The sequence below is a fragment of the Anopheles ziemanni genome, chromosome 2, assembly GCF_943734765.1.
Source record: "Anopheles ziemanni chromosome 2, idAnoZiCoDA_A2_x.2, whole genome shotgun sequence".
Lineage (NCBI taxonomy): Eukaryota > Metazoa > Arthropoda > Insecta > Diptera > Culicidae > Anopheles > Anopheles ziemanni.
Window position 1 is genome coordinate 56,403,386 of NC_080705.1, and position 25,262 is coordinate 56,428,647.

At 43.7% G+C, this 25,262-nt stretch overlaps 1 protein-coding gene across 1 annotated transcript in view; it reads left to right on the forward strand.

Moving 5' to 3' along the window:
* The window catches only part of LOC131281530 (heparan sulfate 2-O-sulfotransferase pipe), a 126,015-nt gene that overhangs the window by 58,642 nt on the left and 42,111 nt on the right, over nt 1-25,262 (forward strand). Inside the window, exon 2 of the mRNA XM_058310867.1 lies at nt 21,149-21,309. Coding sequence (XP_058166850.1) covers nt 21,149-21,309 — 161 coding nt within the window. The remainder of the gene's footprint in view (nt 1-21,148; nt 21,310-25,262) is intronic.

Here is a 25,262-nt window from a genome sequence, read left to right on the forward strand (position 1 = left end):
AATGTGCCTCTTTCTTTCGTACCATCTCATCCGGCGCCTAATCGAACACGTACTCGACGCCTTGCATTGCGTCCATGACCCACGCAACATCGTCAGCGCCAACAACGAATGGCATCACATTAAACGGTTACGTTACCGCCTTCCTTTAACCTTGCATCTTTGGCACCCCTGGTTTGTCAGTAACCCGCAAGCTGCAGCACAAATATCTAAACCCTTGAAGGCAACGTTTTTCTTAAGCTTATTTTTGTGGTAATAAAGTACAGCTGATGCATGGATAACTTTAGAAGCATGGATAATACTTAGAAGAAGTGTTTTACTTACATAAGAATTAACAAAATTTACAATTAATTAACAATAATCGAAAATAAAGGATTCTTCAGGGAGCAAAAACAGTCAGACATCCATGAATTTTGAAGAAAATTTCTAAGGTTGTTTGACGGTTATGCGTTTCTGTTTGAAACTCAAATTTTATTAATTGCCCCAAGATATTGCATTGTGACAATACATTTTTAAATGAAACTAAACAGAAAAACACATTGAATTTAGATAAATACTAGAACTGATAAATGATTTTGACTTGCCTGGTAACTTCGAATCGCAATAACCTTTTTACGAAACGATTCCAACAAAGTGAATGTGAGATTTTTACATATTTATTGAAATGTTCATTTCTATAAACTCCAAACAAAAAAGTCTCATTGACATTGAAGAAAAACATGTTTTGAGCAATGTGTTTACTTGAGTAAGTAAAAATGAATTGAGTTACCAGCCCTGGTTCTATACTGCGACTGTAAATAAAAATAAAAACTAAATTAAACTTCAAATATAGCTTCTTTTTTATTCTAGCAATAACTTATCCTTTGAAAAAAGAAGCAGTTAACAATAAATGTTTACGAATTGATTATACCAATTTGTTGCCCGCGTAAAGTGCTGGATTAAAAGCTGTTTGTCGTTCCGAAATGTATTCATAGATTCAACAGAATATCCAGTCATGAATTATGACATTAAATGCTGAAATAATTCTATAATAGTTAGATATAATAGAGTTCCGCTAAATATATAGCAACTCAATGAAAATAAAATTTAAATAATACAGCTGGACTTGAACTTGTACGATAAACTCGAATAACCAAACACAACGAGTTTTGAACCTCGAATCATATTTTAATTACTCTGTTATGTAAATAAGGTTATGGGCAAATGTTTTTTGTGTTTTTGTACTCTAATACTTGTTATGCCTTGAAGGGTTATGAGTGGCACGAAGTATTGGCAGGCTGTGAAGCTTCACATAAACATGGTAAATACATAAGCATTGGAAAATAGGAAGCCGGGTTGGGTTAACGGTATTCTAAGAAAACAAAATCTGTTTGATATAAGGGGCTCATAAACCTGAGAACGTACTACTTTCAATTATATAGGAAAATTATTGATTAAAAAATATCATGTCTCTTTTTTTTACTAGAAGAATGCAGAAATAATTGATTTATTTTTGTGATAGAATTCTTTGGTTTTCAACTAAAGACAAATTTTCGAACAATTTGTTAAGTGCAACAAATATTAGCTTATTCATTTCCGTATGCATATTCCTTTTCCCAACAAACGTCCCAGAGTACAATGCTCAAAATGTAGCAAAACGTTTTTCGTTTGTAAACTATAACCTTTACATTACCTTCTGTCTAAATGACTTGTTTACTCCCGTTTATACGTTTCCTAACTATTTGCATTTCTAGTGGCAGTGAAAAAGACTAACTGAACGTGAGTCTGATTGAAAAAAACTTCCGACGAAAAACTACCGCTGAGGCATTCGCAAACGTTGCAGCATCAGTCCCGTTAGGCTCTGGTTGCAGTGCCCATCGTCCGACCAATGTTGTGTGTTTACGAGCGTGTCTATGTGTGTGGGTTAGCATAACGAGTAGCACACACTGTAACGAAACAGAACTGAAGACGCAGGCAGTTCTTTGTGAGCTCGAAATGGATGGAAAATTACGCTCCAATCGAGAAAAATGGGATGGCTACGGTCAACGTTGACCAACCTACGGAGTGTTGTGTGCAGCTTGGAAGAGCCACAAAAAAGAGTTTGTTCCTTTTCCACCGAGAAGTCCCGGTCGCTATTTGAACCGCAGGAAAGGCTGCTTGGAGTTGTAGACAGCATTTTGCGTTCTTACAACAGCCGGAACTCGGGCGCTGACTGACGGGTAAAGTCAAACGATTTTCCAACCTTTCGGATCCACGGCGCTTCGTTCGTACGACGAAGGACTTGCAATGCGGATGGGTGATTTTTTTATATTTATTTTCTTTTTGTTGCAGTGTTGTTTCCGAGCGAGGTTTTCTGTTGCTGTTGATTTTGCCCCTGTGCGCTTGGTGGGAAGTCTCCGTCGCTTTGCATGCATTAACTTTCCCGCTGATATGCTTCATTCCTGGAGAACGGGCAGCTCAACATCTCCTCATTGCTCACTGGCAAACGATGGACACTTTAATATTCAAATTTTATCGCTACTCCTCCTGGAGCTCAGTTCAAATGCGCCACAAGAACAATCTTCTCGGACAATGCAATCTTTAAATCATCTTACTGTCGTTTAATTTTTCTTTCCCGTTCACCCGGTTGGAGCACTTTTCGTTGATTATGCCATAGTCATTAACCTCATTTCTTATGATTGCAATCGTTGCAAGTGGCCAACGCACGGAACGGAAAAAGTGCTCGACATATTCTGAATTCGGGAAGAATAGAAATGATTAGTGGTACAGTGAGCGATGACGGTACGAACGACCCGATGCTTATGGCCAATGGGCTAGTTTGTACACTTTTTGGCATGCTGTCAACGGATACTTCATGTAAAACAGGAACGAGCGGAATTAATTACACCGTCCAATTGCGGTAATGAGTTGTGTTTCGGCGGCAATTTTAATTTTACAATGGAAACGGATATTGCAGCAATTTGGAGACGCTCCAATCTATCGCCATTTTATGGCGACAGTAGATAAAGGAAGCACAAAATGAATTACTCCTACCGTGAGAGGACTCCACCGCAGGGGGATGTCATAAAAACGGCTCCACGACTGGAAGATACAGAAAGAATTGAAAGAATAAAATGATAAACAGTAATTTTAAATTGAAGAATGTTACAGAAGCCGGAAAACCGTTGATTCAAATTTTATTTCTATAAAATTATAATTAAAAGTTAATAATCACAAGTAAAAATAGACATCATAAAATAATTACTTTTCTAAAAATCAGAACAAAGCACTTTAACTCAAAACAGGAAAAGTTTAACTGTTCTAGGGCACTTTACTCACGGAAATAAATCAGAACTATTATAATGAAACATTTGCAGGTTGATGCAGGCGACAAGAAAAAAGGCTCCAAAGCATAAATTAGTAGATGAACACCTCCATCTAGGTATAAAGAGATAGATTGAAAATATTTCCAATGATATCGATAGGAAAGTGTAATAGAAATTCGGCGTGTAATACGTCAGTTTAGATTTCATGATAAGTCCCACCGCGTCGATCAAATTAGGTTCTGCATCGAGCTACCTTGCCAACTTTTCACGTTTTCGCAGGTTGCAAGTCCTACTCCAATTCTATCCCCAAACCGAAAATGCATTTCCTATACCTTTGTTTCCGTAAGCCCTGCGAAAAAAAGGCAGAGAACAGGAAAACGAGTAGAAAAGGAAAAAATGGCACAACGTGTCAAGTGGTTGTCGGTCGAACGCCGCTAATGCCGGTGCTCGGTTGCAGCACGCCTAATGCACAACTTCAGACGGTGGGTGCGTTTCAGGTGCATTTGTCTCTTTCGTTTTCTTTTTCCGCGACTCCGCACTGAAGGTTTTCTGTTTTTCAACCCACTGCCCGAGCGCGGTTCAACAAACTCCATTCGAAGTCGGTGAACCGTACCTAGCGATACGAGTGTGAACGTAACCGCCCAGCAGGCGTCTGCGGGCCCGCCGTGGTTTGCGTCAAGTGCACGCAGCCACAACCAGATGAAAGTGAGTGGCTACCCGCTAGGCAATTTCGAGCAAATCGTCCTCAAAAACGTCCTCCATGACACAAACATCGAGCAGTTTTGTATGGTGAGGAGGACAAGGAGGACGATTGCTCGAAAAACGTCCTCCTTTTGTTTCATCCCCATACAAAAATGGAGGACGTTTGTTCGCGCGGAGGACGTTTTGAGGACGATATTTCGAGCTGCCTAGCGGGTAGTGCACGTCGGCTGAGGCGCAGTTGGTGGGTGTGTCGCCAGACCGATGCTTATGCTTCAATACCTCGATCGATGGCAGCCGGCTAGTCATTCTCATCCGTTAATGACGCTGGTTGATGTAAACAACGATAATGATGCCGATGATTTGAATCGACATACTCAGGGTAAATAATTCTACAAAAAGCTTTGAATACCAATAATAAAACAACGGCATTCATGCCACAAGGATCGCGAACTTCAACAGTCAACATTAATTGAGTGATGTTCCCCGAAACTCTGGATGACCTAACACCATGACACTTTTGCGGTGGAGTGCACTCGACGGCCTTTGGAATGTGCACGGTACACCATCACTGGCACCTGGAAAACGTCGGATCCCTTTGTGGCACCAATCAACCAAATGAAGCCTCCATTGATAACAATGAGTAGGAAGTGTTGAAAAACAATACAGCTTCACACTCAATAGAATACATGGAAGCTGACAAAACCGCACGTTTTAACAATAGGGGCCAAATCATCTGCTTCAATGTTTAATTGAGATGTCACCCGAATGACACTGCACCAAGCTCTCAACAATGTGTTTTGGGAGGTTATTTTAATGAACAAGTAATAAGAATTTACGAAATTGCAATTCTAGATAGCTTTTATTGTTGCTCAAGTTTGTACGTCTGTTTAAATTTAAAATAATGTAAAAAAAACTGGCATTAAAATATCAACTAACATGCAGGGTGCAGTAAATTTTAAACTGATTGTTTCTCATCTTTGCGTCGACATAACATACTAAATTTGACAGCACTGGAAAGGTTATTTTGTTTGGTATTCTGTTAGGTGAAATATACAGGAACTACTACACATCGATATCGAACTAAAAGAGCAATCAGTTAGCCGCCATAAAAAAAATCTATGTTGGTCAACCTATTGCTTGCTTGATTGGACATCGTTGTGTCTGCTAATATTTGTTTTATTATATTTAATACAATAACATTTCCAGTGCTGTCAAATTTATCAGAAAATTGTAACGCAAAGATGAGAAATGATCCTCAACCCGTCCTCTGCTTGACATTTCAATGAAATCGGTTTTTCATAACAGGATTAACTGAAATTATTCAGAGTTTTCGATTAGTTATCACTCGATCACAAATTCAAGACTAGCGAATGAAACCGTGGTCAGAAAAATAATATTATCTCAATTTGCTGGCCATTGCCGCCACTGCTAGCAACAGGAACATGTTGCAGGAACAGCAAACCACTGCAGAGTGGTTCGTTTTGACCACACATCAAATGTGGAGAGCAAACCGTCTTCTGTGTGAGGAGGAAATACAGTGGACACAAATTCCAACCCCACCAGGAACGGCAATGGAAAATCAATCGGAAACCACAATCACGCACAATCCATCCGGTGCGATATGTGCAAATCTTGCAAATCTCGAACAGCCAACCTTCGCAGTCTGGCATTTGGCCGAAAAATGAGATACCGGGGCGGCTTGGAATTTATCATGCGATCCGGTCAGTGCGTGCGCCCATGAAGTCAGTGAGTTGCGGCTAAATAGAGATGGAAGCGAATATTGGGACGACACATTTGGAAATAGCGACCAAATTCGTTGAATGCACTCAGTCGAGTCCGGTTTAGGCATCATCCTAAGGTGGCATCGCTAAAGCGGTAATTAGTATGCCCCGCCAGAATTGTCGGGTTCGAATGCACGGCGACGTCGGGTCACCGTTTCGGTGCAATGAAATTTAAACGTACTCTAAGCCAAATCGTTACAGTTCGCTCAGCATACAGCTTACCCAAATGAGGTTTACCGGGGCCCGGTTCGAATCCTGCAAGCTGTCGAGGGACAAATGGGTGCATTCTAATCCGGACGGCTACCGCCAGCATAATTTCGACCGATTCTCCGCAGTTTGCCGGGTGCCGGAACCGTTGTGAACACCTGCTTGTGGCCACGATAATCTGACACATGCTCAACAGCGTCAAGGATGGGTAGAGGCCGGACAAAATGTACCATACGGTAGTTTCAATGGGGGAAGTGACGGCTTCATAGGAGCATTTGTTGCATTCAGGGATATTCGATTTCCATGCCATCAAAACCACGCTGGCAAAATCAATCTTTTGCGATCCAACTGACCCACTTTTATTGGCACTCCACCTTGGGACCCCCGGCCTACCCGCAAGATGCATAAAGATTGGCTTTCGTTGCAACGCCACCAGAACGTTGCAGCTTAGGGAAAGTAAACCAGTCCTTGAAGCGAAAAGGGAATAGGACATAATCATCCAGTGAAAACGCGTTTAAATTCACCCTAGAGCATATAATTGACACTCAACCCTCAAGCTGGAGACTAGATCGTGGTGAGGGATGTGGTCCACGCTCGGCAGAACTGCGTTGCACGATAATGGCGCGAACGTAAAAACAGGTCAACTCTCATTTTCCGTCAAGCGACCCCCTACCCTATTGAGGTCCGACGTGAAGCCTTCCCTCCACCCTGTAATCTAATTGACACTTTGAAGGCTCACCTTCCCTGCTCCGATAGATCGATCGATTCGGACCGCTTGGAGAAAGGGAAAAATAACCACGGGGAATAACTGCCGGGAAAAATGGACCAAACTCCCCGAAGGAAAAACTCGCACATCAATTGGCCAATGGGTGCCCTTGCAAATGCAATTACAATGGGTCCACTTTCGCTGTCCAGCATTCCCCATTTTCCGTGCCGCAGGATGTTACGACAACCCTCGTACACTCGTCGCATCCAGTCCCTTTCCTCCGGCGAAACTTTGCACTCCGCCGAGTCCGTAATGATAATAATCGGTTCGCAGTCGGAAGAAAACTATCGCCAGCCGGAAGAACGAAGCGAAACGGTCACGAGCGGGTCGGGAAAACTTGGTAGACCGCAGCTCGGTCGGGTTGGGCAAAGCTGGACCAACAGTGCTCTACCTAGACCGGTTCGGTTCCCTTCCGGCGCCAAAGGGCGACTACTTCACACGCAGAAAGAAGAAACCCAGCCAGGCCGGTTCTTTGTGTGCTCTAATTCGATCCGGTTTCGATTACGGACACCTCCCCTCCGTGGCCGCCCTTTTAGACGTGGCTCCCTTCGGAATGTAGGGTTCGTACTTTCATTTTTCCACCGTGCCACCTAAGTCAGCCTTCTCGGGCACTCCCGGCGGGCGAAAGTGAAAGGAACGTACGGGCTGATGTTGGCTAGGAGTTTTCTTGTGTTTGATTTAACCATCGAAAACGCAGCTGATGCCAATGTGCAGATTTCCAAGCTGGAATGATATGTTGTTGAGTGGTCGCTAATACCCAACGAACACATGTTTCGCACGCCTTGGTACACGCTGGTTAGGTGTCCAACCTTCTTCTAAGTTTCCCCCCTTTGTATACTATGTGTGCTCCTAAGCGTACGAATTTACTTCAGCGCTGCGAAAAACTTTGTCTTCCCGTAAATCCATATCTTCCACAAACAGCGAGTTCATTCGTACGCCACGAAAGTTGAAGAGCTGCTCCAAACCAAGCTCATAACACATCGCGCACGGCGGGTTAGCCGGGTAAATCTCGACAAAAGACGGAACCAAAACTTCCCGTGGCCGCACACCGGAAAACAACAAACCCTGCCCCCGGGAAGCACCAAGTAAATCTAACTTCCAACAGGATAAACCACTCCGACTAACGTAATAACGCGCTGCGACACAAAACGTCATCGCTAGTGTGCGCGCCTAGGACACAAATTTTGGCCACCAATTCCTGCTGACACGAGCGTCGGCAAAAGTGTCAACGTTCGTTCCGAGTAGATGCACCCTTGTCCCAACCATTTTCCCTCTTCGACAGAAAGCGTGAAATTTGCATCCATTGCATTTCTCATCGTGTGGTTTTGGGTCCCATTTTGTACCCCGGGCCATCTCCTCGAGAGGTTGTCCTGCAGTCGAAGCTGGTTTTTCCTTTGATTATTCTAGGCAAGGACAGGTCGCTGAAGGACAAATGGAGCCCCTCCCCGGACTGGGGGGATGGGGAAAAGAACGAAGAAACTCAAACGCAAAACACCGACCGGAGGACTTTCTTCAAGAATTCGCATTCGTCAGCCGCGGCGTCTTTCGCGCGAAAGAAGCGTGAACAACGGTGTCACGGTACAGTGCCTTACTTGCTCGGCCCGCGGGGAAAAAGCGTCGCAAAGTCGGGAACATCGCGGCGTTTGTGAGCTGAAAGCCTGAAGAGTAGACTTCAAATTAACAAAAACTCTTACTCCTGGCACTGGAAACGTCGGTATCCTGGTATCCTCCCATTCATCCGTCCTTCAGGAGTTTTGCTGCGGGAAAATCTATGTCAGCGGTTCCACCAGGGGGCTGGGAAGTTTCCCCCAGGAAGGCTGGTCCGCGCCTTAGACTGAGTGTTTCGTTTCGTACAGCTGCAGCGCCTAAAGCAACTGGCATTTTGGAGTTGGATTTCATTTCTACTGCCTTTCCCAACTCTTCGACGTGGATCGAGGTGGTACTGGGTGACAATTTATCGCCTTCAGCTGGGTTTTCTCCGCTCCCCTGAACCACCCGGGAACCATCATTTCCGTGAAGAAAAGATGATCCGTATGGCTTGCAAAGGAGCTCTTGGGACATTGGCGCTTGGCTATACCCAGGAATACCCGTAGGACTCACCGAAGGTGCCAAACACCACGACAATACCACCGGCAAACGAATGTTTTGTGCCATTCAGCCAAAGCCAAACTCATTAAAATCTGTCATCCAGTGCGACTCTGGGCCTTGGGTTCTGTGTGAGTTTGCGCGACGCCTCACCGAGCGCTCGAGAGAGATGAGCCAAGCCGAAACGAAAAGGCCACGCTGAATGCAGATGATATCGAAGCTTCGTTCGTAGACTTCGCGGAGAGCCCAACATCAGCGTGGGGTTTTTCGCGCATTGAGTTTCTCGAGCAAAAAATAAACCGCTAGAACACAGAAGAAAAGATGTCCTTCCGCAATCGCACAATCACAACAATCTGGCGTCGAATGGCGAGAAAACTGTTTCCGAAACGAAGGACCTACTTATCAAACACCCCACACCACCGACGGCGACCGGCTTGGGAAGTCACATAAACGGCTTTTCTCTGCTACTTTTGGCCCCCTGATCTTTGTCTGTTTTCCCCCAGTACGGGGATTCCTCCTGCGAGCTGCTCTGGTGCGTGGGACAATGAGTCCTTTGAATGCGCGCAAAAGTTTTGAAAAGCGGATAGGATACCGGACCGGGAGTCCGACAAACCGCGACCAAGTCTTGGTGGAGTTTGAGATGTGCAGCAGGTCTCTCCCACCCCTCGTCGTACCGTCCCGGGAATACAAGCTTTCCCGAAACTTTGCGCTCGATTTTAAATCAAGATAATGAAATTAAACAACACAATTTCAAAGTTTAATTGGAATACCGGACGCGTGCCGGGGCGATACAGAGAGAGATAGAGAGTGAGAGAGAGAGAGAGAGAGAAAGCGACTGGGGAATGGGATCTGGCGACACGGACTAACCGCTTGACACAGCCGACCCTTCCCGGTATTCTGGTGGGTGTCAATTGGTGTCGGTTTCAGTGGACGGTGGACGCGCTCTCAAGTTTCTCCCCGGAACTACCCGCGGATGCTTGAGGCTATTCCCGCGTCCTGGTGGACGCGCCCTAGCAAAAGCCGCCATGATGGCCTGAACCAAATTAACCAAGAGGAAGTTGACGGTCGTCAAACGGCATTACGGCGAAGGGTCCAACCCCAGTCAGTGACGGCTGGACCACTTTCCACCGAAACGGCTTCCCCATTCGGTGGCAGCTTCTCAAGCTCCAATAAGTTCCAGTGAAATTACCTTCACAAACCCGCGGCCAGCCAAGACGCTGGGCTCGTTAATGATGCCGTTGAAAACGTCAACCAGTTCATTACGCTTTCCGGCCGGCGGCGACGGCGCGAGTACAGAGACTTTAGACCTTCCCGCTTATGTACCGCACCGAGTCGCGAGTACCACTTCCGTTGAAACCTTTGTTTCTCCCGCCGGGACCGGGGGAAAATCGATACACCGTGAGGAGCGAGTGCTTACGAAGTGCTAAATAATCATATCCGTTTGCGCGTTCGCCAGCGGCACGACACACTACACTGGCCAGTCGTCGAGCTGGGGCAAAGGGATTCAACAATGATCCGCTTGTCCTTTTCCGGTCCGGCGCGTTTATCTTCCCTGGTTGTCTGCATTAGCATTACAAAGAAAAGGCTGGTTGAAGGATGGCGCTGAAGAGTTCAAGGGAAAAACTCCTCCTCTGAAGCGGCCATCAAAGAGCTGTCTCCTTTGGTTTCGTTGAATCAAACATTAGGAAACACGTTTCATCTTATCAATTGAGATAAGTAAGCGTTGGATTTCGCCGTGCTCGGATCCAGTGCCATTGTCAAGCTTACCAAGAAGTAGAAAGTTAGCTTACCATCATAGGTTGTGTTGTAGGAAGGACTATTATTAGAGTATCTTAAGATTTGAGAATGTTCGAGCTTCTTGTACCGAATAGTGCTTACGGCGGAAATCGTCGAAATCTTCACGTTTAACCCTTAAAGGCACGTCAAAAGAAGATCCAAACCTACTAACGCGCTCTAAACACGCGAGTTATTTGTTTAGTGAAAATCAACGAAATTCTTCAAAAGTAAAATTTCCAAATCACTACACATTACAAAGCTCTCATAAAGATAAAAAAGTTCTCATAAAGATACCATTGTAAAATAAGTCTAAAAAACTAAGTAACTCTCTTTCTCCCACTAGAAGATGTAGTGCAACATAAAAGAACAAAGAAAAGTAACAAACTGTTGAAGAGATTCAACTAAAGAGCATGTAGTTTTTCAAACTATTTTAAAATATTGTTTGTGGAGACACCCCAAATACTTGTTCCAAACAATTAAAAATAATTTTGAACACGATTCTTTGATTAAAAATAAAAAATAAATGCATTTCTGATATTAAGCAAAATTTAGTGGAGACATCAAATCCCTGTTCGTCCATGTAATTTAATCATCATCACAAAACACTCCGTTGGACATTGTAGCGAAGTTTCCACTCTTACTTCTCAGTAACAACAGTAATTATTTAATTTACACATTACACATTTTTCTTAAACAACTTTCATTAAATAAATGGCTATAAATTAATCTTTGAGCCTCAATTACGTATTTCATTGAATAATTTTCTGAAAAACAGGTTTTACACTCATATTTTGTTAAATATTTCGTTCGTCGTGACCATACGAACAAAAAAATGTTTTCACGGTTATACAACAGCTTGCATGAGCTGCAAAACAGGCATCGTCTACAGTTACGTACGAAATAAAACAGTCAAAGAAATGATCGAAAAAGCAAGGTCACCACTTACTCATGTACTCTTTTAATGGCATCAGTCGGTACAACGTGTCGCAAAATATTAACAACCAGATAACTTACATGTTTGGGGTTAAATATTAACCACAGAGAGATATGTTTAACTTCGGTGCAGCGGTTTACACAATCACCCAACATATGCTTCCTACCTTGTAACTCCCAAAAACCACCTTCCTCGTTTACCTTCGATTGTGTTCAATAGTTTATTTCTTGTGCTCCAAACCTCCCTACTCAGCCGGTTGGTGTTGTCCTTCACACAATAATTTGTCAACACTGACAACGGACAAGATTTGCAGGCCACAGACAACAGCTACCACCCTTAACAATAATCACCCATCGTCGGCAAAGTCGACTAGGCCGTTTTTTCACATCTCCACGCTTTACGCGTCTGCGGTTTCCTTGCTCACCCGTGAAAATTACAACCACAAAACAATTATGCTTTCCATTGCCAACAGCGCGCCGGTAGCCTCGTGGAAGGTGAGCAAATATGTTCCCAGCGAGCAGGTAACCCATTCGTGGATAGCATTCCATCCTTTTGCCACTGATAAAACATAGCTACGGTCAAAACAATTTCGGACTTGTTGTTTTTTTTTGCCCCTCGCCACACCTTCGGTGGGAAAATTACCGCACCCTTCGCACGCCGGCTCACTTTTTGCACCGAGCCGTGGAATTTTCGGTGCGTCGGAATTGACGGTGGCCAGCCAATAGAGAGGCTAATAAACTTTTCGCTGGTGGTATTGAAAATGAACCGCAAGAATTGTGGTCGCGCCTTTCCGCTCCCGGCACCCGCGCAAGGGTGGGAAAATTCGGAAAATTGCAACGCACCTGGCCATGGCGTCTCAAGGGCACCAGAGGCTTTGTTATTGTTGGTCAGTAAAAAAACTAACCTTTGATAATTTGATAACGGTCCACACAATAACCTCTGCCATCGTTGAAATGTTACGCAATATGATGGTTTTAGATCACAAAAAAAAATTAAATATGTGAGTGATATTTGTTCAACCAATGCCATTCAATATTTTCCTATATTTTTTTTACTTTTTTTGTTATAAGAAATGTACGTGAACAAACATGTTTAACACGTTGACTGCCATGTCACCCAAAAGTGGGTGATAGCCAAAATCAGTTCTAAAAAGTTTTGTGACCCATAAATAAATGAAAAAGCGACATAAAAATCATGGTAATATTTTATATCAATTCTTTGCGAAGCAAAGTTTTTGCTTAGCCTTCAAAAATCGTTTGTTTAATAAATGTTATAAACAAATTATATTGAAAAAGATTGTTCCAAAAAAGTGTACTAAAAACGCTTGGTAGTCAACGTGTTAGAAAAAAATTACACCATAAATCACAAAACATAATGTTCTCAAAGTTCCCTTTAATAAAGTGCATCTTTGATAACGCAACGACACACTAGGACGCAATAGGATAATGACGCTTAAGTCAGAAAGGAATAGTAATGTAATATTCTGAAATGTGCAACTCTGAAAATGATTTTGGATCTTTTTTTACATACGGATCCTTCTACCAAAATTATGTTATCATCACAGGTGCAGCCATTATGCGCTCAGTTGTAACGAATGTTTTTGCATTTAAAGTTGTTTGAACGGACGAACGAACAAACGTGACACAAATCGATAATCCGTACTAAGAAACGAGTAGATAAACTGACCTAAATTGACTAAGCTATCGAGCGAACGGAATCATGTAGGGCATCAAGCGTGCTAGTTTATTAAAAAGTGTAGCTCAGTAAATGGAAATGGAAACGTTTAAATGGTTCCATTGTATCTCCATAGCAGTATGAGTGTTTTTTCACATTTGATTTTTTACTATGAACAAAAGCAAGTTGATTTGAACATCTATCACTTCCAAAGTATTTTACACTATTTCTACAAGTTCCAGGAACTGCCAATAGCAAATCTGTTGGAGTTTTTTACTGCAACAACCAGACCGGCAGCAAATTGCTCATTCTACTACATGGTTATTAAGCAAAGTGCAGCACTGATGGTATAATTCTGGAACGTGCAAAAGCCCAAGCGCATCCTTTGAACTTTATTCGATTTTTTCCGCCTTGCCGAGCAGAATCCTTCACCCGGCCTAGCAAACCCGTAAGCTGTTGCTGACGAGCGCGAATTATCAGAAGCGTCGAGTAATGGGGATTTATTCAATTCCTTTCTGCTCGGCCGGGAGCAAACAAACAGAAAACACTTGCTGTGCAGTTACACCTCACGCTTGAAACACGCCCCTTCCCGGTCGGGGGGTTCAGGGTGGCGTTGGAAAAATTCCACTGCACGGTCGTCAGGGACATGTACAAGCGAGCTGGTCGGGTGCAACATACCCACCGAGGGTAAGATTGAGGCTGTTGTGTCCCAAATGTACCATACACCTGCCGTAGTTTGGACGAGCAGTATATCGCGATATGAAACGGTGTTCTCGGGCGCCACCGGCTCGTAGTTCCTTTTCAACGGCTTCTTCACGTTCACCCGAATCCGTCGAGTTGGGGAGAGTTCAGAGTTCATTAAAATTATGACTGCAACACTCGCGCCCCGTCGCCACCACCGGGAGCAACTGTCATGATCCATATTGTTACCGTGTTACCGTGTCGCCGTCGGGCTGCGGTCCGCACCTGAACTCCCGGAAGGGGATTTGCTACCCATTCTGCACCGGAGGACACTCCGGCCCGCACGCCTTCGGCAGGCTTTGGGCTGGCTTTCGCGAGACGTGTTTGCGAGAGTATTTCCCGTACCCGTTTGAAAGGATCACCTCACCGACACAACGGCGCTGGCAATGCAGATATTTTTCATCCCTCCTGTATTTGGCTCTCTCTTTCCCTCTGCGTACAGCGTCTCTTTTCTCTTATCCCTTGGCCAGTTGACAGTTGCAGATGGAAACACAATTGTCCCCGGGTGCCTCGCGTGCCTACCTGCTGTGACATTCCGGACGAATTGGAGCCCCAACCCCGGGACTAGACATAGTTTAACCGGTTCGACCTGGGAACTTTGTTAATTATTCCTTCAGTGCAACGAGAGATCCAATTCTATTTCCCGCTTCCCTTGTGGAGTCAATCCGTCGGAGTGGAAAATTATGAACAGTAGAAAAAGTTAGTAACACCTAGTGCACGAGTAACCTGCATGTAATTAGGATGCTTTTTCTTCTACGAATCCATTTTTCCACCATCGACTTTTCAACATGCGTTGTTTACAATTTTGTATCCCAACTGGCCACCTCCATTTTTTTAGAGCTTAAGAATTTGGTTTTTCTTTTCCGCCGAAGGACCTGTTTCTTTGCCGACGTCAGCAAAATAGTGAAACAAAACTGCCCCAAGTACTTTTCCGCCGACGAAACTTTCGGCGAAAAGATGCCAAACAAATTAATCCCGGCCTGTGTTTTGTAACAAAAGCAAACAAAAATCGACCGGCACAAATTTCATCGAAGTTCATCAGTCATGTTGCCCACCGCTTGACTGCATCGTAAGTTTTTTTCTTTTTCAAGACAAAGCTGCTTAAAAATAATTAAAGGAAAAACTTTACACCGAGCGTTACCGAGTAACAAACATAATACGGGAGGATGAAAAGTAAAAAGGAACACTTGCAAGCAAGAGTCACGAAAACTTCCTAAACTTTCCCGTTTTTTTACCATCCTTCGCACGATGTGCAGTTTGAAAAGTGGATGATTCTCAATTTATTCTACTGCAACTCATCACCCCCGCACACATACATACACACAACATCGAAAAACAACATAAAAATCCTTCATATAGATGATGAGCATGATGATTGAACATTTTCCGTACATTACCGGGGCTTTGGCATGAGTTTTCCACCGCTCGCCTCTAACTGGCAGTAAGTTTTCTGCTCTACGTCTTGGCTCAGCGAAACTTTTGACCCTGCGTGTGCATGTTTTACAACCAGTTGCACCCCGAAGTGACTTTCGAAAGATAAGATTAGTTTGTTTGAAAATTCGGATTAAAAAGCCATTGATGAAGATCGGTGAGGTGTAGAAAACGGTAGAAAATGTGCTCTTGAGCATAAGAAAAGCGAGCATCCGATTAAGTTGTGCTCCAGTGCCTAAATTTTTCATCTTCTCCACACACTCGCACTCATTCCTGTACCTTTTCTGCGCTCGCTACCTTCGCAACCTGAAACAAAGATCTCAAAGAAATTAAGCTCCCTTGTTTTGACCAACCAGGGAAGCGATGTTGTAGATCAGCGCCGTAGCATCACGCCGACACGGTGCCGTTTAACGGTAATGGCAAATTACAAGCCTGTTTGCTATGCTGTTCTGCAATGGGCCGATTTGCCTATGCGCTACGGGTTGCAGTGCAATTAAGCGCCGTGGCCAGCTGACGGACCGCCTAGCATCATCGTGTCGGAGGCACGAGCGCTCATCAGCTACACAACCGCTTCATGCTCCGTGACCGAAGCCGTGAACAGTCGAGCTGTTCACAATCGCGGGTGGATTACTTATGCTCCAATACGGCGGGAACACAGATCGTTTCCGATCAGATTGTTCACCGCGGATCGAGGCTTTCCGGGCAACCTGACCGGAGGACGGTGGTTCGTACCTCGTTGGACAGCATAGCGCCTCCGTCGTGATCATTGTGTTTTCTGAACGCGGCAGACATTTAACTACATGCGATTAGATCTCGTTTGGCTGCGGAGATGACGCCGGGCAAACACGTGGATGGTTTGAAAACTGCAAGCCATGCTCTGGACCGATGCTCGCCTTTGGCTTTTGTTTATACTGCAATTGGCTTAATAAAGGAGGTACTCAAATCATGGTAGTGGACGAGGTTGAAAGTCAGTTTAAAGCTAAACGCTGTTGGAAAACAATTGATTAGTAATTGCATGCAGAAAAAGCGTCAGTCAGGGAAAATTAATGCTTTGCGATGCCCGATTCCGAAAACTTATGCGAAATAACCTAGCAGATGTAGCGCAAAGTGGGGTAATTTAGTTCTCTCAATTTAACCAAATTCAGTTGGTTTGTCATTTGTCATTTTTTGTAAGAATAGTTCATTCCCTTAAGGATATAAAATTTTGAATAATTTTGTCTTTTTGTTACCTATATTTTATAGTGTTACGCATGATGCAACGTCTGATAAATGCAATTAACCTACTTATACCAAAACAAATAGTGTTTTTCCGAAATAATTACTCAATATGTTTGGACTTCTTGCTATAAATGCTGCTGTTTCTTCACATTCATTTTTGTTGGATCGACTTACACCATTTTTGAGCCAACCTAAACATCTGAAAATGTTCTCTAAATAACCGCCAACCGTAAGTAAACATTTTACGTTCAACTGAATTCGTGAGGCCGTACTAAATATATGCCAGACGTAACTAAACATTGGCCACCTCCAACTGGTGACAAATGTTTAGTTACGTTTGGCATATATACCGTCTCACGAATTTATTTGAACGTCAAATGTTTACTTGTTTTGGCCACCTCCAACTGGTGGCAAATGTTTAGTTATGTTTGGCATATATTTAGTACGGTCTCACGAATTCGTTTGAACGTCAAATATTTACTTATGTTTGGCGGTTATTTAGAAGACAGTGGCAGATACATACATAATCCATAGGAAAATTGAAGTTGTTGTAAAAAACCTTCTTGAACAACATTACCTTTGGATCCTTAAGCCATTCCCGCAAAGAACAACAAGGCATCGACTTTTTCGTTTATATTAAAGAACGCAGCCTTTTAATTCCACTCAATTTTTCTACCCAAATCAAAGGAACTCCCTGTAATATACTTTAGGATCACTGTTGAGCACTGTTTTATCACAGTTGCTTTTATGATGATATATAAATTGATTAATTTTCATTTTAACTGAAAAGATCTATAAACAAAGTTATTGTATGACTCTAATTAAAACAATTTACATTTTTTTTTTTTTTGTGAGAGACAATCCGTTTGAGATAATTTTGGTACAGATTTTGAATAGTTGTAGATGAATATGGCATTTTTTATTGAAGTAGTAGAGTAAAAAACCGTATTCCATGTCATTATCGGATCTCATTTTTTGTATAAATTAAACAGAAAAATATAGACTCACAGACTAAAACAATTTTGTCGCAACATTTTTGATGACCGCCTGCTGAACGGTTTATGTTGCAAACAGTGGAACAAAATTCACACGCAGTGAATAAAAACCGCCCCCTGGAGCAAACATCATCCATTACGGTGCATCTACTGCATGAATATGAATGAACTCCTCCAGCTAGTGCCAACCATTTTCCCTTTCTCCCGCCTGCCACCCGTGGTCCATCGCTTTCAGATAACCGCTCGGAATTCAATTAAGAATTTCATCCGACCACGCACCGGCCCTAAGCGAGGCAGACCCGATGAACTTGTTTTACAAGCGAAAACAATCGCAAAAGGCAAACACTAATAGATCGCATCCTCCGCGCCTGGGAACGGGGTTCTCCGCCAAGGTCCCAACGGTGCTCTTCCTTGGGCAACTTGACAGTGGACTGTCAGCTCGGTCGGAGTTTTCCTTCGTTCGACCCTCTTCAGCTGCAGATGGCACTAGTGAATTCCCACGAGCGAACCATCGTCGTCGTTGTCGGTGGTCCCGATCGCTGAAGATGCATGGGCACCTTCGAGTGGTGCTGCTAAACAAAACTACCCCCTTAACTGGGGCAACCTTGACATAATCCGCCATCGCTTTAAACGAGACCGCGATTCGAACGGGACCGATGCGCTACTGCGAGATCTTCTTTTACGCCGTGAACGGTTCCGGCGAATTGCGCCACCTTCGTTTGGCGTTCCCCCCTGATCACGGAAAGGCACATCAAACGCCGGTCGGAATGTGAAAAAAGTCGCTGAGTTTTCGGCGCACGGCAAGCGAAAGGATTCGACAGGGAAGCGCAGTTACTCACAAAGCATCGGATACAAAGACTACTTCTTAGAAACATCCAAGGCCTTCACTTCCGAATCGTTTCGGCACGCTTCTCAACAGAAAGTGAAAGTTCGCACAAACTGACGCGCTATTGTTTTGAAAGGGAGTACCGAAAAGCTGTCAAGATTTGAAAAAAAAGCCACATCAAAGCGACCGTTGGCTGTCTTATTTATTGCTCCTTTCAACTGGAGCGACACAATCACCCAGCGAAGACGCACTGTCCTCTTGAAGAATAACACTTCAATACCAGACGAACGGAAAAGGCGAAGGGGGAAAGAGAACATCATCATTAGCTAATCGGTGTTACTTTGTAGGAGTCGCCAGGACGGTTTTTTTTTGGCACCAAACGGCCCGTTGATAAATGTCAGCCAGCATCCACGGTGACAGAGTGCCTTTCGATGTTGCTGGCGCATGTTAGCGTAATGTTTGGGAAAAGGATTACATTTTGCAGTTGTTGCTGCAACGTGCTGCAAATTAAGCAGCAAGACAAATTAGATAGTATGCGAACACGGCCGCGAACAACAGCAGCGATTTTTGGATGGATGTAGCGACTGTTTGAAGGGTTCTTAAATCTGACATTTGCTATTAATAAACAATCTAATGGTTCGCAAAAATTGCCAGAGCTACGAAAGTGAGAGGAATCTTTACTGCATCCAGATGATTTTAAACTGGTAATTTGTTATTCCTCGATGCATGGATATGGAAAGAACTCAACTTTTATATCTAAAAAATAAGTGCTTTCGTTGAAAATGAAAACATTATTTTATGCTGACAGTTGTATTGGCGGCCTAAGAAAAAAAATAAAGAACACAACCATACTGTTCGAACCTCTATCAGCATTAGGCTTCAAAGGACCCGGTTGACAGAAATTGACATTGTTGCTGGTACTATGTAGTTCCAGCAAGAGTCCCAGCAATCTGCCATGGAAAAACTTGCAGGTACTACATGACAGCTGCAAAAAATTTGAATTTTTGTCAACCGGGGAGCCTACAGATGTGAAACATCGCCGTTTCAGCACAGGGCGATGTTTTAGAACTTATAAAAGAATCAAAGGAATTGATCAGTACGGAACAAATTTAAACTCCAGACAATTGTTTGCCAGGCCGCATAATGTTAATCACTTAACCGTACCACATTATGTGGATAAAACAGTTATAGGCAAAAAAAAGCTCAAAACTTTTCGCTACAATTACTAAAGAACAAAGCTAGAGACAATCAATTAACAAACACACTTCATGCGCCGAAAACTTTGTATGATTGGTAAATATTAAATAATTAGAGTCTTCCGTAAATAGTCCACTAGATCCTTTTTGTTTGGTATTTTGTTTATCTGTAAAGTATGTGGAACAAATTTATTCATTAAAATGTTAAATGCGTTACTTTATTCTTTTTGGTATGAAATTACCAATTGGTTTGCACTTTGTAATCGTTGACTACATTAAAATGAGAAGATATTTCCAACAGCTCTTTTAAATTATGAAACTTGCATGAAACTAACCCGGTTGACAGAAATTGACATTGTTGCTGGTACTATGTAGTTCCAGCAACAGTCCCAGCAATCTGCCATGGAAAAACTTGCTGGTACTACATGACAGCTGCAAAAAAATTGAATTTTTGTCAACCGGGAAGTATCTTAAAATGTTTCTTTTTTAAGTTTTTAAAAAAGCAATGCTGCCACAGAGTAACGAGGCAATTTTAGTAACCGTGTAGCAACTCCACCAGTTCTGCATGTTTTTAAAGGATGTTTTTTAACTTCAAACAAAGCAGTTTAACCAAGGAATATAGCTGAAATTAGTATCGACCCATCTTCATAGTTTATTTTCAAAAATATTCAACCACGATGGCAGTGACAAGACTACACTTGAAAGAGGATTCTCATCTTCCCATTGATCAAAATATGTTAAAGATGAAGATAAACTCACATTCTATTTTTTCAATCCTGATTTTTTTATGGCACAAATGAATTTAGTACCATTTATGTTGCCATTGATTAACGAAGAAATGGTGGGTAGATATAATGATTTAAACAAATATGACATGGATTTAGCGAATTGCTTCTCAGATTGAATCGTACAAGCTTGTAATTTAATAATAGAAGTAAAATTCAAGCAATGACCACACGCACCATCTTTCTCCCAATTATGATGAAAATTTAGAGAAACCCATCTTTTACTTTCCCTTCGGTAAAAAGAGGCATCAAGCAGCGCTTGGAACTCCCTCTGCCATCTTGCCATAAGCGTCCAACGTCGACTACTTGCCAAACTCGAATGACACTCCATCATTTGCATCACCAGTATTCCCATCATCATTACTCGGCGAACTGCACATTGGCTTAACGCTTACAGCCTGTCGCGGACACGGTTCCAACCCGTTGCTTTGAGTCCCTGGCGTCCCCATGGAGGATTATTAGTTTTCCGTCCCATTATTGTCATTAGCGCACGGTCTGCTTGGCATCGCAGCTTGCCTCCCTTCTTCTCGGGCACTGATGGTGTGAAAGTAAGGCACCTATTTGTAGTTGACGTGTGTACGAGGATGGGACCACTTTTCGCGAGGGAAAATAGATCCTGCTACCGGAAAGCATCCCGTAATCATGATGATGTTCCGCGCACTAAACGGGATGCACCTCGATTTATATCCGACTATCTGCACCGATTTTTCATTTAATCTTCTTCTTCCTTCCTTTCGCTCCCTTTTCCAGATACGCCGAACTCGTCGCGCTGATTGCGATCTCGTGCACACTGTTCCTGTTTCTGCACACCCAGAGCCTGACGTCGCGGTTGCGCGAGATGGAGGATAGATTACAGCCACCGTCGTCCCTGTCGGCCGCCAGCGGCTTGAGTGGTAATTCAATTAGCCAAGGTAAGTCCCCGCACACTCGTCGGGCTTCCGCGACTAAGATATTCTAAAGGGATATCGCGGGTGTGAACTGGTGGAAAAGTGAATTTACGCCCGAGGCTGCACCGTTGAAGCTTTGTAAAAGTCACTTGCAGCGACGTTAATGGTGTCACTGGGAATGCGGGCTCTTATGACAACTGGACGCCACCAGCAGAGATTGTAGTAGATTTATGAGTGGAAGACTCACTTCTGAATATCACTTATCATTCCATTTTGAAAAGACGTACTCCTCTCCGTTGCTGTTGGTTGGGGCTTTGATGCTGAAAATATTGCATGCCACTAGAAATGATTTTTCAACGCAGAAATAGTTTTCTGCGTCAAACTTTACGCCATAAAATCATACCAAATGAATATACCGGCGTGAACAAACCATTGTAAAGCTTGACCATTCGAATTACGCGTTGCGTAACTACCGAAGTGGGTCGGATGATGATGAGCCATCCATATGGTAGATTGACATAAACAGATCTTCGACGGCAACGTCGCTGATGGCGAGTGTTGGTCGTGCTTTGCCCAACACCACTCCCCCTTCGCACGAGGCAGCCATCACACGATGTAAATCTCCCACAGTAACTCTTCTTCAGCTCTACAATTATGCTCAACCGGTGCACGCGCAGCATCCGGTATGATGAAGAGAAAATCTATTAAGAGGGCCACTTTTATGGCACGGTTTGGACAAAAGTTCCATTTAATAGATCTAAAGTGAAGGAGCACCATAAGACACGATCATAAGCTGGCTAAAGTTGTACAGACAAACATGAAACGTACACTGACCCCTCCCAGCAATGAAACACTATTAAAGCATGCGGGTAAGCAAACATAAATTGAAGTTAAGTTGGTCGAGGCCAAACGTGGTTGCCATTTGTAATAACATCGTTGATTTGGGAATATCAATTAGCTTCGATGCAAAATTAGTCGCCTTCTAGTCCTTCACCACAAAAACACTACCGAGAATGTTTGACATTGGTAGCAATAAGTGTGTTTCAGGGAACAAATACAACATCGTCCTAGAAACAAATCGCTTGGAAAAATACATACATATGCATGGATGGAACCCAGCTTCCGTGAACTGATCCAGAACGGCAGGGTAAAAAAGGAAAAACAAGCAAGTCTCTTCATACTAAGAGCAAATGCAATATTTATAATTAAACCTACAGCGTTCACCGTTATCATCGGCAAATATGGCCCGAAGCGTCGCTTCATGTTTATTTGATTGGAAGCGTTCCATTGTGTGTCCCATTTTCGACCCTCGCCCCATACAAACAGATCCCACGCGTGTGTTTACCATACGAACCGGTTCTTTCAGCTCCATTGCATGTGGATTTTTTGGCATCGCAGAATTTCGTTAAATGTCAATCAAAATTCTAATGTTAAACCAAAGGAAAGAAAGTTGGATAGAACCAATCGTGCACACCAATGTGTTGAACATAATTAAATTCATAAATTATGCGCCAATTGCAAACAACAATTCAAATCGTACGTTGATAATAATGCGAATTAACGAGAAACATAACAAAACGACAAAAAGGTAACAATTTGTTGGTAATGATTGAATCATAAATCTGGCAATTGTTTGGTGATGTATTTTTTTTTGTTTTGCATTTAACTCGATATTGAAAATTGTTGCAAATCGAATCATCCTTATGAATCGATGCGTGTGTGGGGTAAGAGTAAACATTTTAAACCGAACCGATCGATTCGTGGAATTAATTCCACTAACAAAATTATCATATTTATTGACCCGCGGCATTCTGTGCTGGCTTTTAAGGCGCATGATTTGGCAATACCGTTCAGCACCGAGAGTGTGCAGTCGAATAAAACGATTCTTCCGACCCGCTGCTCCCGTAAAGGTAGGGCTACCGGTTCCGTACATTCTTTACAGCGTGTGATGCCCACATTTCCTTTCGATTCGTTTTCCTTCATCCCGACTTTTCCTTGAACGTAATTCCACTGTTTACGCAGCCAGTTACCGGAACCTGGCGGCATCGACTCCCAAATAATGTCGATGATGTCGACGACGCGAATTTCCACGCGTCAACCGCAGATAGCAGATGGGGTGGCAGCAGGCACGGGGTGGAATTTCCCCCCATCCCTAAACGTGCTCAACCATCTCCAATATTCATTGCCTGTCAGCGAGCAACTCTCGGCCGGGATTCAATCGAACCAGCCAAGAGCGGGAAAAAACGGCTCCAACCACAAGCATGTACGGATACACATACACACACGCAGGAAAAGTGTATGCAGCACGCGGGCAAACATGCGAATATCCTGCACTGTCCCGGTTTGCGCCATTCCCGGCACGCTTCTCATTTCATTTCAGCTGGAATTTTCCTACTCCAGCCAGCACTCCGTCCAATTGGGGGAGGGGAGGGACGAAATCGTTTAGCGGGAGTGGTGTGCTGCCCGGGGTCACAACACAACACGCGAGCATAAAACTTAATGAAGCATAATATTACAATCCAGCCGGCAAAAATATGTTGCATAAATATTATTACCGAAAAGCCAATCGAAAGCAATTGACAGGCGCGACGACGTAGGGATGGCGTGCTTTTTCCGACGACGACGAAATTCGATCGTGCACGACTTTTCCGGCATCATTTTTCCCCATTTTTGTGGTGGGAGGGGGGGGGGGGGGGGGTAGAGAAGAGAGCACTCTTACACCTTTCCTCCACCAAGTGATGGAAATGACGTTACGAAGGCAATCCTTTCTCACTTGAGGTTGCTTCCAGGTTTTTGAAACTCTATTTTCCTGCTCTGTTTTTGGCAACTGGGCTCGATACGGCGTGCGCGTGTGTGTGTATTGAGCTGGGAGGACTTGATGACATACCGGTAGAGATACACATACACATACAGAGTGAACAGGACATGCTCGGTACTCGATGATGCTACGAGTCAAAACCAATCATGGCGCGACCGGAAGCGACCGGGCGTGAAACGTGCATGGAGTGAAAATTTATTTATTTGATTTTTCCGGCTTCCTTGAGCCAGAACCTCATTTGACCCCCACCCCAACCGCTGGGGTCATTGAGTTCTGTTTGGGTTTCGAACAAGGGGGTTTTGCCCGCCCAACAAAGTTCGCACGATTGGTGAATTTTGCGAAATGACTTCGGAAGCGGAACGGGATATTACAGAGTTCCTTCGAATTGGCGGTGGTCGGGAATCTTTGTACGCGTTTTGTTTTCTCGCTTCCTTTCTTAACCGAAATCAGTGTTCGCAGTGGCAGAGTTACCAGTCAGGCGCCCGGCAGTCCCGTTGCAGGATACCGTTTATCGATGCTGCAGTTGCAATACTCCAACCCGCTGCCAAAAACGAGGTTCGCTGTAAGGAGAGGGAAGGCATTCAATTTATGCAGCGTCTTGGGCACACAAGTGCACCGAGCGCCGCAGCGATGGAACGGGAGCGTCTTAGCGCCAGCTCACAAATCAACAATTTTGCAGGTCCCATATCCTTCCACCGGGATGCTTGTATAGAAGACGGGGAAAATCGATGCCGTTTCCACGATTCCAAGGTGCGGCACACAATTTGTAACGATCCACATCTCCGCGAAGCGGCGTTGCAATCAGACCGAACCCGGCACACGATGGGATAAGGGGCGGTCATTTCGGGCCTTGTTGGTAAGGTAAAGTAAAAAAAAAAGTGTCAGTATTCTAGTGCCAAACTGTTGGAAAATATTTTGTCCTAATGCAATTTCTTGCAACTTTATTTTACTTCAAACCGTGCATTACGGTGTTTCCAACTAAATTGCTTTTTCTAACAATTTTCCTCCGAACGCTGGCACCGGTTAAAAACGGCGTGGGTTCGAATCCCAACCGAGACCGGACCTTCTGTACGAGAGGTCTGACTATCCGCGTACATAAAGGGAAACAGTCTTGTAATTCCGGTATGGGTGGACATGATCAACACGGTCGTTACGCCAA